Source organism: Gobio gobio (assembly GCF_949357685.1).
Source record: "Gobio gobio genome assembly, chromosome: 17".
In the NCBI taxonomy this organism is placed as follows: domain Eukaryota; kingdom Metazoa; phylum Chordata; class Actinopteri; order Cypriniformes; family Gobionidae; genus Gobio; species Gobio gobio.
Window position 1 is genome coordinate 37,416,519 of NC_137110.1, and position 15,337 is coordinate 37,431,855.

General features: G+C 38.0%; 2 protein-coding genes across 2 annotated transcripts; one reads left to right on the forward strand and one right to left on the reverse strand.

The window, feature by feature from the left end:
- Positions 1-615: 615 nt before the first annotated feature.
- Positions 616-12,220, reverse strand: ndufs1 (NADH:ubiquinone oxidoreductase core subunit S1). The gene is made up of 19 exons (XM_079841164.1): positions 11,929-12,220; positions 11,245-11,327; positions 11,022-11,113; positions 10,827-10,934; positions 10,624-10,700; positions 9,385-9,466; positions 9,124-9,254; positions 8,532-8,717; positions 7,422-7,556; positions 7,202-7,316; positions 6,946-7,091; positions 4,678-4,806; positions 4,451-4,580; positions 4,190-4,350; positions 3,901-4,055; positions 1,548-1,723; positions 1,282-1,416; positions 1,126-1,198; positions 616-995 (listed from the first exon to the last, which is right to left on the reverse strand). The coding sequence occupies exons 2-19, from the start codon at positions 11,321-11,323 to the stop codon at positions 904-906; spliced, it is 2,202 nt and encodes a 733-aa protein (XP_079697290.1). The 5' UTR covers positions 11,324-11,327; positions 11,929-12,220; the 3' UTR covers positions 616-903.
- A 234-nt stretch (positions 12,221-12,454) lies between these two features.
- Positions 12,455-15,332, forward strand: eef1b2 (eukaryotic translation elongation factor 1 beta 2). The gene is made up of 6 exons (XM_079841592.1): positions 12,455-12,601; positions 12,932-13,054; positions 13,252-13,381; positions 13,569-13,632; positions 14,471-14,596; positions 14,682-15,332. The coding sequence occupies exons 1-6, from the start codon at positions 12,522-12,524 to the stop codon at positions 14,834-14,836; spliced, it is 678 nt and encodes a 225-aa protein (XP_079697718.1). The 5' UTR covers positions 12,455-12,521; the 3' UTR covers positions 14,837-15,332.
- Positions 15,333-15,337: the final 5 nt, after the last annotated feature.

Consider the following 15,337-nt stretch of genomic DNA (forward strand, 5'->3'; position numbering starts at 1 on the left):
ATTGATTTCAAGTTTTGAGGGATCTCCCCCAAAGTCTTTACCGACAGCCTCCTCTCACGCATCTCATCCATGCCTGGAATGACATCACCAACTTCAAATTCAGTGCAGTCTCACGTGCAGCGATAACATTCTTGTCAGTCATATTTTCCCTACGTTGCTATCAATAAATATTATCAAGGCGACAAGACTTGTGATATAAACTCTGAAGCAGGTGTTGCTGGTGTAAACAGATTTCGAAGTGTCTTAATGTTGCCCCCTATTCAGTCAGAGATGTCAGCATGATCCTGACATAGTAGCAAGAAGGGAAAACATACTATAACTTAAACTTTTAACAGTTTAAACAGTAAAACTCATGATAATCCATTACTTTATTTGTTGAATAATCTTAAATTCATAACAGTTCTCTCAAATGTAAATTTTCAGAGCAAAACAGGCTTTACACTGCACTTAGTCCAACTTCATTAAGGAAATCAGGTTGCTTATTTTAGAAAGCAATTTCTCCTTACACTTTCACCCTAGCTTCTAATCCAAGTGAACCAAAACAGAATATTTGGTTTTCTACTACACCCTTACTTTAAATAATTTAGACCAGCAATGCGAATGGCGACAATAGTATATTGATATAATACATTTTTATTTATTTTAATAAGAGCTTTCCAAAACAAAGCAGACTTCAGTCAGCTCAATCATGGGAATGAAAACTTTACAACACCCTTCAATGCCTATTTAAATATGAGAAAAAAAATCATTTCACACATTTTGCTGCTCTGGTAAAATCTGACTATGTAAGACACAAGAGACAAACAGCAAAGTATGCTAAAATGCAGGTATGTGTCTGTACATATACTTGATGACTACTTTTATGTGCGTTGCTATGGAAAGATTGGTGTGCCTGAAGGAGTTTTAACAAATTGAGGGCTCATCAACTGCTGCTGCTCCCTCGGTCACAGCCTTCACACACTTGGCCATTGTCTGAGAGGCTCTGCTTATGGGGTCTGTAGAGGAAGACAACCGAAGGCAATGGTAAACGACAGGTTTGAAGACATACATTAGGTTAGTGTTCTATTTCAAACATAAAAAATTAATGCAACTCATTAAACCAACATAATATATTTGTTACTCTACCTGTCATGTAGAAATCCTTCACTGTGAGCTGAGGAGGGACAATAGGAGCTGCAAGCAATGACTGATTCACAGCCTAAGGGGAACAGGGGAACATTAGTGAACTGTTCAAGTATTGGAGATTTAAAACAAACATATTAAAAACAAAAGAACACAAACCTGTGAAAGCTCATGGGCTTGTTTGAAATAATTGGCTTCCTCTACATCATCATATCTCCCCAGGTTAGGAGAGACCTCTTCCAGCCTTCTCCTTACCTCATCCAGCGTGTCATACGGCAGTGTGACTCCTGCCAGCTGAGCAAACAAAAACATAAGAATCTGTACCGAACGGTCTACACTTTATTCTAAAGAATAGCTCGGCAAAGGTATATGAACAATACGAGGAACAAGGTGTACATTGTTGAAGTACAGGTTAAGGAGTGTACCTCAGAAACGGCACGCAAAATCTTCCAGTCCTCGCGTGCCATACCGGGAGCAGTGACTGCCACCCTAGTCTGCTGGGCACGACCCTCTGTGTTGACGTATGTGCCGAACTTTTCGGTGTATGCAGCGCCGGGCAAGATGACATCAGCCATGAGTGCACCTACATCTCCATGGTGACCTGGATAAGCATGTACAACCATTAAACTTAATAGAATATACTGTATTTCGATGCAAGCCTCCTACCACTAGATTGCTGTACAGAATAGAAGTGTATAGAAGAGTGGTTTAATATGATCTAAAAATAAATGTTTTTAAAATATGCCTGTGTGTTTTCCCGATCTGCGCTTAAAGGATTAGTTCACTTTTAAATAAACTTTTGCTGATAATTTACTCACCCCAATGACATCCAAGATGTCCATGTCTTTCTTTCTGCAGTTGAAAATAAATTAAGGTTTTGGATGAAAACATGCCAGGGTTTTTCTCCATATAATGGACTTCAATGGGCCCCAAACGGTTCAAGGTCCAAATGACAGTTTCAGTGCAGCTTCAAAGGGCTTTAAACGATACCAAGCGATGAATAAGGGTCTTATCTAGCGAAACGATCAGTTTCTGCGAGAACCTGAGCAGGATTTATGCTATTATTTTACCTCTTATCAGACGAACGTGATTATATCTGAGCTCAGCCATAACTTCCACTAAGTGAGGTCAAAATACGAGCGTGGTCATAGATATATCGATCGTAGATTCCTAATTCTATTGATCCGTACAATCGCTAATGAGGCATCTACGTATACATCTATGACCACGCTCGTATTTTGACCTCACTTAGCGGAAGTTATGGCGGAGCTCAGAGATGATCACGTTCATCTGATAAGAGGAAAAATAGCATAAATACTGCTCGGTTTCTCACAGAAACTGATCGGTTTGCTAGATAAGACCCTTATTCATCGTCTGGTATCGTTTAAAGCCCTTTGAAGCTGCACTGAAACTGTCATTTGGACCTTGAACCGTTTGGGGCCCACTGAAGTCCATTATATGGAGAAAAACCCTGGAATGTTTTTCATCCAAAACCTTAATTTCTTTTCGACTGCAGAAAGAAAGACATGGACATCTTGGATGACATGGGGGTGAGTAAATTATCAACAAAAGTTTATTTAAAAGTGAACTAATCCTTTAACTTTATAAGTTAAGCATTAAACATTTATTACCTACAAAACCTTTTAAAACTAAATTATCCAACTTGTTCTTGTCTTCCGTGTGTGCCTCCACGACGCATGCGCGAGAATATGACGCAGATCCGGCGTTCGGACACATGACCCAGAAGCGATTTGTTTACAAGCAGAGGAAGACGCGCATATCTAAGCTGTTGAATTCTACATTGATCGTGCTTTAGGTCTCGGCGTAGTTCTCAAAATGGGGTTAAAGTGTGCATTTCATGGATTCCCGAACCCCGGCGCTACGTCATGAAATGCACACTTTAACCCCATTTTGAGAACTACGCCGAGACCTAAAGCACGATCAATGTAGAATTCAACAGCTTAGATATGCGCGTCTTCCTCTGCTTGTAAACAAATCGCTTCTGGGTCATGTGTCCGAACGCCGGATCTGCGTCATATTCTCGCGCATGCGTCGTGGAGGCATACACGGAAGACAAGAACAAGTTGGATAAAGGTGTTATTTTGATTGTTTTTTTGCGCACAAAAACTATTGTCGTCGCATCGTAAAATTATTGTAGAGTCACTGTGGTGAGATGGACTTTGTAACGACGTTTTAAGTGCCTTTTATGGGTCTTGGGAGTGTAAATGCACTGAATGCCAATGGAGGCCTTTCTGAAGCCTTTCTCAGCCATCAGCTTTCAACAAAAATATCTTCATTTGTGTTTTCCGAATATGAACGGAGGTCTTACGGGTGTCGAACGACATGAGGGTGAGTAATTAATGACAGAATTTTCATTTTTGGATGAACTAACCCTTTAAATGAATCATTGAGTTGAATTATTCTGTTTATACATTAACTGTTCCAGCATCACCCGCCATATCTAAATTTAAAATGAATCGTGAGGATTGACCACCCTGGGTCACATGGCCATAAACAATTAAATTGCTTCCTTGAAATGACCATCACATGTTCCCTTCGCTAACGGACTTGTGGAAGGGCACTTCGTGAAGGGATTCAATTGTACGCTTTTGTTTGGAACACCCCTACAAATGGCGTCTCCTTCCCGAAGTGCCCTTTAAAAGGTGCAACACCATGGTTTGGAATTTGCCTCAAAATGTGCAGTGCTGCGGGTAATTAAGGACCAGGGTTGGGAATCACTGGTATAGAATACAAAATATGCAAGTGAGGTTTACTGACCCTGGTAGATGATAAAGCTGTCTTTGGGGAGATCTGCTCTGGTGATGCAATCAGCATCGGCTCCCAGGAGAAACAGAACTTTGGGAGGGTTCTTCCGGATGGCATCAACACCAGGCTTGTAACCCAGGTCCAGGGCTGCCACTTGACTGGCCACCCTGAGGTCACATGTATATGACAAGGTCAGTACTTGTGCTAAGCAAAGGGTCAACATTCACACGGAACAATATAGAACAGAAATGATACTCAAAGAAAGATCCACTATGCACACACACTTATGGCAGTGGCTGACCTGTGCAATACATTAAGAACCTTCCATCCCTCCTCAACACCACTGCTGGCTCGAGCATTTTGAGCAATTGTGGACACAGCCTTAAAGATGGCTGCCCCATCATCCCTCTGGAGAGAGGAGCTACCCACCACTACAACAGGCTTTTTGGCCTGGGCTAGGTCCTGAAATACAAAACCATACTCCAATTCATTCTCATTCAAGAAGCAACTTCTGATGGTGTCATGCTTTAGTAAAAACACCAATATTTCTATGTAATGTTACCTTGCAGAAAGGGTGTGTTCCAGAAGCGATCTCTTGCAGAACTTGTGTGGTTTCACCCAGATGGTTGTAAGAGTAGCTTAAGTCCACCTTATGACCAACCAGGGCTACTTGGAGCTCATTATGCAACCAACTGAAGAATGGGGATAAAAAGAAAAAAGTGGGGTCGAGTGAAATGACACCAGCTCAACCGTTACAACCGTTGCAAAAAGAGTGTGCAATGGTTTTACCTCTTGCGGACACGTGAATTGAAGAGAGGTGCCTCGTAGCGTGGGTTTGTGCCAATCAGAAGCAGAAGGTCACACTCCTCAATGCCAGTGATACGGCTGTTCAAGAGGTAATTGGAGCGCAGGTCAGTTCTAAAGAGCAAAAAAGAGCAAAATTAGTTTAAATCCCTAATAGTAAGATTAAAGGCTCCCTGAAGTGCTTTGAAACATGCAGCATTATTCAATGTGTTGACGTAATCTCCACTGAAACAGGAAGACGTGCAGGATATATCAAACAGCTCCTGCCCTTTTTTAAAATAGCCAATAGTGTTTAGTTTATATCACAGTTTGGCCAGACCCGCTGAGCTCAGTAAAGCTGCAGTTTCCTCCTAATCTCTAACCGTTTCTCCTCCTAATCTTCAACATATCGCTTTAAAATATAGCATTCTGTGCAGAATTCAAATGGGTCCGATATGTTTTCTGGTATGCGCCGACTCACGCATATGATCCACTCTGTGCTATCGTGTCTCCGGACCGGACCAGACTGTGCGCGCTGCGGCGGTTCGTGTGACACTAATGTGAAACCAGACTTCATTCGCCCCAATGGAAAGCAAATTTACATTCTCTGAATCGTTCCCTATGCCCTATATAGTGCACTATGTGCCATTCACCATGTAGAAAATAGTAAATGTGTGAACAAGTGACAGATTTTAGCCGCAGCTTCAGCGTCTATTTATAATGCAGGGGGCGGAACGCTTTAGATTCTAGAGAGCATTTGATTGGACAGAAAATCTGATGAGAAGCTGAAGTGCAGAGTGATGTCATCAAAATCATTGATCCATATTGGCGGGAGTGAGAGACTAAGTTTAGAATGCTCATATCTTTTAAATGCAAACTTTGTCATTGTTTTGGAGCACACTAGCTCATAGATAACAGTAAGGCTAACATATTCATAATAAAGCCAAAAAACTTCAATTTTGATTTCATGGGGACTTTAAAAGGATAGTTCACCAAATAAATTGTCATCAATTACTTACCCCCACTTCCATACCAACAAGACTTTTGTTTATCTTCTAAACTCTACTGAAGCTATTTTTAATGAAACTGGATAGATTTCTGTACCTCCACTGAAAATCCATTACATCAAAATTTAAGCTTCATCAAGTTCATAAAAATATCATAACCTTTTTATTTGAAGCGGAAACGTTCTTTTTTGAATCCGTGTGTTCATGTAGGTGTATTAATGAATGTTTATATATTTGAATAAAAGCCTAAATGTCTATTCAAATCTATTCATCAAGAAATTCTTGCCAAGACCTGGATTGAATAGCTTGATTTATATGGATTACTTTCGTGGACTTTTTGAAGGTTGAAAGTTTTGGAGGAATGGACTTTCAAAAGGAGAGCTAGAATGAAAGACTTATGGGCTTGGAACAACATGAGGGTGAGTAATTAATGGAAATTTACATTTCTGGGTGAACTATCCTTTTAAGCCAATCAGCACCTTAAATATCAGGACCATTAACTCGTGATCAGAAGTTAAATATTTAAAAAAAAAATAAACAATTTTTACATTTTCTGAAGAAGTGAGTGGTGCTTGCATTACAAAGCAGGTTTAAACTTTATTTTAAGGTACCCTTGATACAATGCTATATACAATAGTTAATGTTCTTGGTGTTATTATATATATATATAGAGAGAGAGAGAGAGAGAGAGAGAGAGATAGAGATAGAGATAGAATTAGAGTTGGGTTTAGAGTTACTCGCTTGAAATTATGCATAATTTACTGTTATTACTATAGGTAGTACATGTCAGATGTGTAACAGTAAATGTGTAAAATAAAGTGTTATCTAAAACAGTTGCTAAGGAGTTCTGAGTGGCTGTTAAATTCATTAAATTCAATTTATTTGTATAGCGCTTTTCACAATACATATAGTTTCAAATACATGTGTCTACTACATTACAATTTAGAGTGGCCTGTTATCAGAGGTGACTGTGTCCAAGTAACACATTTCAGAAAAGTACATATACAAATTACGCAGTTAACTAATAATGTATGATTTAAGGCAGAAACAATGAGCTCATTTAAATAATTATTACGAGTCAAATCCTTAAAGTTAACGGTTTGTTGAAAATCTCTAACCCTTGGTATGACCAATAGTAACAGTGATGTTTGCAGTAACATCACTTCCATTAGATAAAATCCAATAATTACTTGAAATCAGTGTGAATAAGAAGAGATATTATTAGCGAAATCAGGGCAGACATCATTCAAATTGGATGAGGACTCACCCGGCGCCAGTCATTGGGAAGATCTCCTCAGTGCAGAGGGTCTCACTGTCCAGTCTATTCAGTAGGTCCTTCAGAGCCACTAGTGCCTCAGCATCTACCATCCCACCAGCAATAGCTCCTACCTCAGAACCTTGAACTCCTTGGAGCTGCAAAACACAAAATCCCAACCAGTGAAATATATTGTCTGCAAATGACAAAGCATATCATACTTAACAGATATATGTATGATTCTAGTTTATAATTTGCAATCACTCACTGCTCCAGCCACACGTGTAAGAACATCCTCCCAGGTGGTGGCAACCAGCTGTCCACTGGCATCCGTCACCATGGGCTGGGTAAGGCGCTGCCTCTTCAGTCCGTCATATGCAAACCTTAGAGCGGGTGGGCCAGAGACAGGACAGTAGACTAACCATGAGTGTGTGTGAATGGAGAGAGAGAGAGGGGTGTTTTCATATTTTAAGAGCTTACGCACTCACCTGGTTTTGTCGGATATCCATTCCTCATTGACATCCTCATTCAAACGAGGCAGAATTCTCATGACCTCACCACCCCTGGTGCTCACCACAATGTTGGAGCCAACAGCATCCAGCACATCAATAGACTCAGTCTTTCTGTCGACACATGAGCACAGCATTTTCAAAAATTAAAGTGCACACACTGTGTGTAACCCACTATTAAAACCCCTTAACTAGCGGGACACTATCAGGTATCACTCAAAGGCTTACACCCTCAGTATTCATCCTGTAAAAACAATTTTGAAATCAGACATTGTGTTACCATGGAAATGGTACTTAAATTCCTATTAGCAGGCTCCTCCCCCTAGTAGGCAGTTTCATATTGCAAAATTTACTGCACTGTTTTTATAAATCAAAACTAGACAAAACACATATTGTTGGAAAGGTACTCTGACACTCCAGGTTCTGTATTTGATTGTTTTGTGATATAAGTGATATTGTGACAGAAATGTATTACTTGTGAAATAATTTTTACAGAATGTGGGTGACACCCGGTGGCTATTTTTGGTACAGCGCCTAAACAAAACTTCTCATGAGAACTTCAATTTTTGTTATATCAGCTTGGCTTTGAGTGAAAATAATTTTGTAAAATATATATTTTGTATTAAATAAATCTTCAGTACAAATCATTTGCTTTACAATAAACTTCTATAACCTTTTACACATTCAATTTTTGAAATGATTTCACTTCAGCAATAATGTGCTGAGTGTCTTTAAAAAGATACCAAGCTTAGGTCTGTATTATTAGGATTTTCAAGTCTAATGTTCAAAAAGGAGGGTGACAATTGAAGGTTTGTTCTGTTGAAAACAAAAGAAGATATTTTGAAGAATGTTGGTAACCAGACAGTTAATGGTTACAATTGACTTCCATAGTAGGAAGAAAATACTATGGCTAATACCTTCTTTTTAGTTCAAGATAAGAAAGAAACTCATAAGGGTTTGGAACAACTTGAGGTTGAGAAAATTATGACAATTTTCATTTTAGGGTGAAGGGGTTAAAAGGCAGCATAAAACCCTCAAATATAAGGATTAAAAGTGCACACGAGAGCAAACACTCTCTCAGGATTGTACCTGGTCTCCCAGGGTCGTGAAGTGAAGGCGTAAGGTTTGGATGTCAGCGCTCCAACAGGACACAAGTCAATCACGTTACCAGACATTTCAGACATGAACATCTTCTCTACGTAGGTACCAATCTGCATGGTGTTACCGCGTCCAGTAGTTCCCAGGTCCTCCACACCAGCAACCTCACTGGCAAAACTGTAGATACAAAAGAAAAAAAAAATGTATTTGTAGAAACAGACGTATTATTAGTGCCATTTATTTAGGATTGAAACACTCTGATCTCTGATGTTGAAGGTATTAGGCATGAGAACAAAAAAGTAATCAGTAATGCTTTGTACCATATGCAACTCTTTTCCAGAAAGTGTTATAGCTGTCATCGAGTAGCATTACAGATATATATATTTTAAATATATAAAATCTAAAAGCATTTATAAATAATCTAATAATAAATATTATAAATTGCACTATATATAAAATGTTTGAAGGCACATAAACTACTAATTGAATCAGAAAACAAATCAGATAAAAATCCTAATTGTTGAGCACTGCATAACATGCATTTGTGCATCTATGTAGCTTTTATAATATATCTCAAACCCACCGAACACAACGTGTGCAATGTATACAGCGGGTCATGATTGTTTTGATGAGCGGTCCGATGTTCTTATCTTCCACTGCTCTTTTCTCTTCTGTAAAACGGCTTCTGTCAGCACCAAACATCATCGATTGGTCCTATATATCCAGCACAACATCAAGATGATTATAAAAACTGCACCAGGGATGATTTTATTTCCATTCTTGAGTGGATACTCAAATTGACAGTCCAGTTCTCTCAAATTGCAGTAAACAATGCTTTTCTTACCTGCAGATCACATTCTCCTCCCTGATCACAGATCGGACAGTCAAGAGGATGGTTGGAAAGCAGGAACTCCATGACTCCCTCCCTATTAGAGGCACAATAACAAAAAACAAATATTGTATTTTACATGCACATGTGATATTAAAATGTATTTCACTACAGATAACAAAATACATGATTTAAAATGTAACTTGTAAAATATTTTATTTCTGGTGACACAAAGGGACCACCAAACATAGGGTTTGGTTTTCCTCTGCATATTATTTTAAACAAAATCAGTTTTCCACAATATTTCTTGAAGCAAAAAAATGCAGACAATCTTAGAATAAAGAAAAAAATATTGATGCTCAAGATGCATTAAGATCTGGGGTGTGTAAAGTTTTTGAATTGGATGAACAGGATAAATTGTACTTATATTTTCTTCTAGGAAACATGAAGGGAAGTACTAAATTAAAAAATATGATCTTTAAACAAAATAAGATACCCCCTGCTCTTATGCATTTATGTTTCATGGAAGCTTGTTTCCGCCACTAAATATAAAAATTAAATCATTGCTTTTTATCTCACAATCATCTTGCAATTGCGTGTTATAAAGTCAGAATTCGTGATATAAACTCACAATTGCGTGTTATAAAGTCAGAATTTGTGATATAAACTCACAATTGCTGTTATAAAGTCAGAATGGTGAGATAAAAAGTCGCAATTACTTTAAATCTTTTTTATTAAAGTTGCAATTCTGAGGAAAAAAACGTCTTGGACATTAAAATTCGTAATTGCGAGTTTAAATCTCACAATTCTCCGAAAATTAGATAAAAGTCGCAATAACCTAAACAAATGACTTAACATGAAAACAGTAGAGGATCATCCAGGTAATGACAGACAGTAAATATTCATGAGTATGTAAATTGCAGTGTCACTTTTGCAGTGTCAGAGTCTGAGAATCACCAATTGCGGTTTACATTAATTGCCCGTTACAGTTTACATTAATGTTTAAATGAAATAAATTACATTAAAATTCAAAGTAATCACTTTGGTAATCTAAAATACTTTTTCGGATGTAACCTGTAATTTGATTACCACCCATTTAAAATGTAACTGTAATGAAATAGTTACTCAAATATTGTATTTTATATACATTTTAGTATTTTGTATTTTGTTACTCCCCAACCCTGGATATTAATAAATATCACGTGCATGTGATGAGTGACAAGTATTTGTAAAACAAGAAACTACTTCTCAAACCTGGCTTTACGTGTTTTCTCTGAGTTGGTCAAAATGTTCCACCCTTTCATGACAGGCATTGCACACGCTGCAACAGGCTGTTGATGAAGAACAGATGGAAAAAAATGTGCTTAAAGTAAGACTCATCATGTATTTTGATTATAATCGATAATGCATATTAAGAATGACGCCATAATGTTAATGCATTCAATGGTGCACGTTACCTTTGGCGCTCTCTCGATTTCCACCAGACACATGCGGCAGTTACCGGCCACTGACAGACGATCGTGATAGCAGAAACGAGGAATCTGCACACCAACTTTCTCACAAGCCTAAACACAGTTAGCATGTCAACATACAACATGGAATGTACAACCTTTTCATAGAATTATTAAAGGGAATGGTCACCGTATCATCACCTGTAGTACAGTAGTCCCTGGCTCCACCATGATAGGCTTTCCATCTACAAACACTTCAACCATATTGCTTGCGGCCCGGACTGAGGTCCGCACTGTCACAAAAACAAGCCAGTTTGAGAAAAGAATTGACAAGCCAGTAAAGTTGCTCAGTATTCTTAAAAACAGGCATCACACTTGACCTTGAACAATTAAAAAGAGAATGCATGGTCATGGAGCAAATTACCATTGTTAGTGGTGGCAATGGAGCCCTTGGAATGGGCCGCCCCAGCCAAAGCCCGACTTACTGCTGGCAAACGCAACATGTTGCTGTAGAAGAAAATGCCAAGTGATTAGAAGCACACGTAATATGTTGATCCCCACTATTTCAATGCATAGTATCTAGGTTAACAATGGATAAATATGCCACCATTCTTTGTAACACAAGGGAATTACAAAGAAATAGCCACAATATAATCTTTATAATCAGATCTTAGGTGTGAAAATGACTATTAATAATGTATTAATAATGAATTCCATATACATTCAAATATCTGCATTGCAAGTACAATGAATTATATGTCACCGATTACAAAACCCTAGATTTTATAACAGCAACATAGCATGTTTGTATCCTTACAAAAAAAAGATTTATAAAGGAACCATTTTAAATGTATCCAGGTATTGCACTGTAAAGGCAAAGTAGATTTAAAATTCAAAACCAATGCTGTTGACATTTCCATTCTATATCCACACTGGTTAGCAGGCTAACACTCAGCAGCGCAGTAGCTTCAAGGACAGGGAGAACGTTACTGTAAATTACCCATGTTTCGCAAGCGTTTATAAAGCCAGCAGTTATTCACAAAGCAAATGTCCAGATAAAACCCTCTCTACCCTATAATCTATACAAAATGCAATATTTAATTCTTACCTTGACGCTATTTGGCCTTCTAGACCAGAACAGCGTTACTGCCGTAGGTTCAGTTGTGACTTGTGAGGAACTCGGGTGATTTCGTCGGAGATGACGGAAATAGCCGATTCACATCGATCATTGAAAAATGACAAAAAACATTTAATTTGATCAGATTATTTTATAATATAGCACATGCATGCATGCATGTTTGTAAAAATACATTAATATATTAAAAACATTTTAAAATAATAAAGCCAACGTTTGTGTTGAACTTTTACATTTATGTTTCGTCATTTCCGCTATTAAAAGCGTTTCCTTCTCTTATTTCACATTAAAAGTCAAACAGTCATCACGTTTTTCGGTACTTTTTGTATCTGTGAAAACATGATAGGCTTATCTTGTGATCTTTATTATCTACAAAAGTTATCTTTAGCATACCTAGTGGAAACTACTGTCCAAAATGTCTTATTTTGGAAAATACAATCCGCGTGGGCGGAGTCATGGCGTCAGACGTATAAAGACCATCTCACGTTCTTTTCTCGTTCCTTCGCTCTTCCTCCAAGCTCAGGGCTCAACGTCTGTACACGAGGTCTCACCGGTAACTTCCAACAATGGGCTTTGGCGATCTTAAAACACCCGCTGGACTCAAAGTTCTCAATGAGTTTCTGACAGACAAAAGTTATATCGAGGGGTAAGCTATTTTGAGTTTATTTGTGTGTTCTTAGCTGCACTGTAACAACTCATGCCTATACTTTTTTCATATGCTGTAATACTAAAATAATTTCTGACTATAATGATACATGTCAAAGGCAGTAGTCTTAAATGTATTTACTATGATTAATACAGACGTATGTATGATCATTCTAGGAACTGTATTTGTAGTAGTACCCCTCCCCCAAGTGTTTGTGAGGTGCCATATTTGATTTGCAGTTTTGTTGATCCATGGATATTTCCGTTCATAAACATCTCTAATTGTTTAAGGATGAAAAACACCAATATCTCTCCACATTTTTCTTGGCAGGTATGTGCCCTCTCAGGCTGATGTTGCAGTGTTTGATGCCCTGTCTGGTGCCCCTCCAGCTGACCTCTGCCACGCTTTGAGGTGGTACAACCACATCAAGTCTTACCAGAAGGAAAAGGGCAGGTAATATGATGCTTGATTGTAATATTTAATGGTTTGGAGGTGCTTCCCCGATTATATGATGATTATTCTATCACCATCTTTCGCCTGAGTGACTGATGTACAACCCTTTTAAACTCTGATTTGGCCGGGAGATAAAAGACTGTCACAATGGCACTCGTGCAGTTACATGGATTCACTCTCCTCCTCTTACCTTTTAGCCTTCCAGGTGTGAAGAAGCCTCTCGGTCAGTACGGACCCGCTGGTGTGCAGGACACAACTGCAGCAGCTCCTGCAGCGGCTGATGAAGACGACGATGACATCGACCTGTTCGGTTCTGATGAGGAAGAGGTGAGTACAGTAGCAGAACTGATGGTGCGTTTTGATCGATCTACCTGGTCATATGATGATTTTCTCACCATCTTTCGGCTGATGTTGTGATGGACCCCTTTTGTTCCTGAAAGCCAGTTAGTAGAAAAATGTCCAGGCAGTAGCTGTATTTCTGTGCACACCTGATTATGAATCCGTTTCCTTGCAGGATGAGGCATCCAAAAAGATCAAGGAGGAGAGACTAGCAGCATACAATGCAAAGAAGGCAAAAAGTATGTTTGTTTTATTGTCTTTTAAATGTACACTAATGGTCAAAAGTTTAGAATAAGTCAGTTATTATAAATCTCTTATGCTCACCAACATAGTTTATTTAATTAAAAACAGTAATATTGTGAAGTTACAATTTTAAAACAACTTTTCTATCTGAATATATTATAAAATTCATGTTATGGCAAAGCTGTATTTTCAGCAGCCCCTATTTCTTAAGTGACGCATGATCCTTTGGAAATCATTAATATGATTTTGTTTCTAAATTATAATCCATTATTATTATAAATTAATAATGGTTCTCATTATCAGTGTTTTAAACAATTTGCTGTTTAATGAATGGTTCTTTGAATAACATTTTGTAAGAACCGCATTTATTTTAAATGGACTGTCACTTTTGATTAAACGCTTGCTTGGGTTTTTTTTTTTTCTTACCCCAAAACTTTAAAGTGAAAAATTAAGTGCAGCACAAACTGAACTCTTTTGAACATTGATTTCTTGAGCACCAGATCGGCATATTTAGGAATAAATTAGAACTTAAAATCTATTGAAATAGAAAATGTTTTAAATTGTACGAGTATGCAATATTACTGTTTTTAGGTGAACATAAGATACTACTTTCAAAAACACAAATATGTATATGGAATTATACCTAACTTTTGACCAATAGTGTAAAAATAGCGACATTGTGACTAGTTTAATGATGATTTCACAACACCATCTTTCGGCTGAATCTTGTGATTGACACTCTTTTTAATCTGACATTCACTAGTCATTAAATTGTGATGGTTGGATTCCTTTGTTTGCTTTGTGACTGACACCGTCTTTTTAATGTCTGCGCAGAGCCTGCACTTATCGCCAAGTCTTCCATCCTGTTGGATGTCAAGCCCTGGGATGATGAAACCGACATGGCTAAGCTTGAGGAGTGTGTCCGCACCATTCAGTTGGACGGTTTAGTCTGGGGACAATGTAAGTCAACCTATCCCTGCCCCAGCCATTACGGGTTTGTCTTGCATTTCAATAGACTAATTGTCACTTTACTTCTCCTGTACAGCTAAACTGTTACCTGTCGGCTATGGCATCAAGAAGCTGCAGATTGCCTGTGTCGTGGAGGATGATAAAGTTGGAACAGACCAGCTGGAAGAACTGATCACAGCCTTTGAGGACTATGTGCAGTCAATGGATGTGGCAGCCTTCAACAAAATCTAAAACCCCGCAGCACAAAGCGTTAATGAAATAAAAGCACTTCAAATGCACCTTTGTTTCTGGATATTTTTATTTGAATTTAAAGTTATAATCTTTGTCTTCAAAATAAAAATTAAATGTTTACTATGTGCTTTTAGTATGAATGTGCTGTTTTTAAAACCATGTATTTCTATGAACTTGTGCTGCCTTCACGTGCTATGGAGTTATCGTAAATACTAGTGTCCTAGGTTAAAAAAAAAACGACATGAATGCCCTCTCTAGTCAATTTGAATGCGACGAGTGGGAAGTATGAGATTTCTGATAGCACATAAAGGCAACATTAATCCAGTAATTTTTTTGAATTAAATTAAGCAATTTATATGTTGTAGCCAAATGTGACAAACAATTACGAATTACTTTATATTTTGCCAAGTTTAGCATGGTATGAGGACTGCTGCAGAACTGCATAGTTTGCAACATTTGTAATGTTACCATCAATTATTGCACTATGAATTTTTCCAAAAA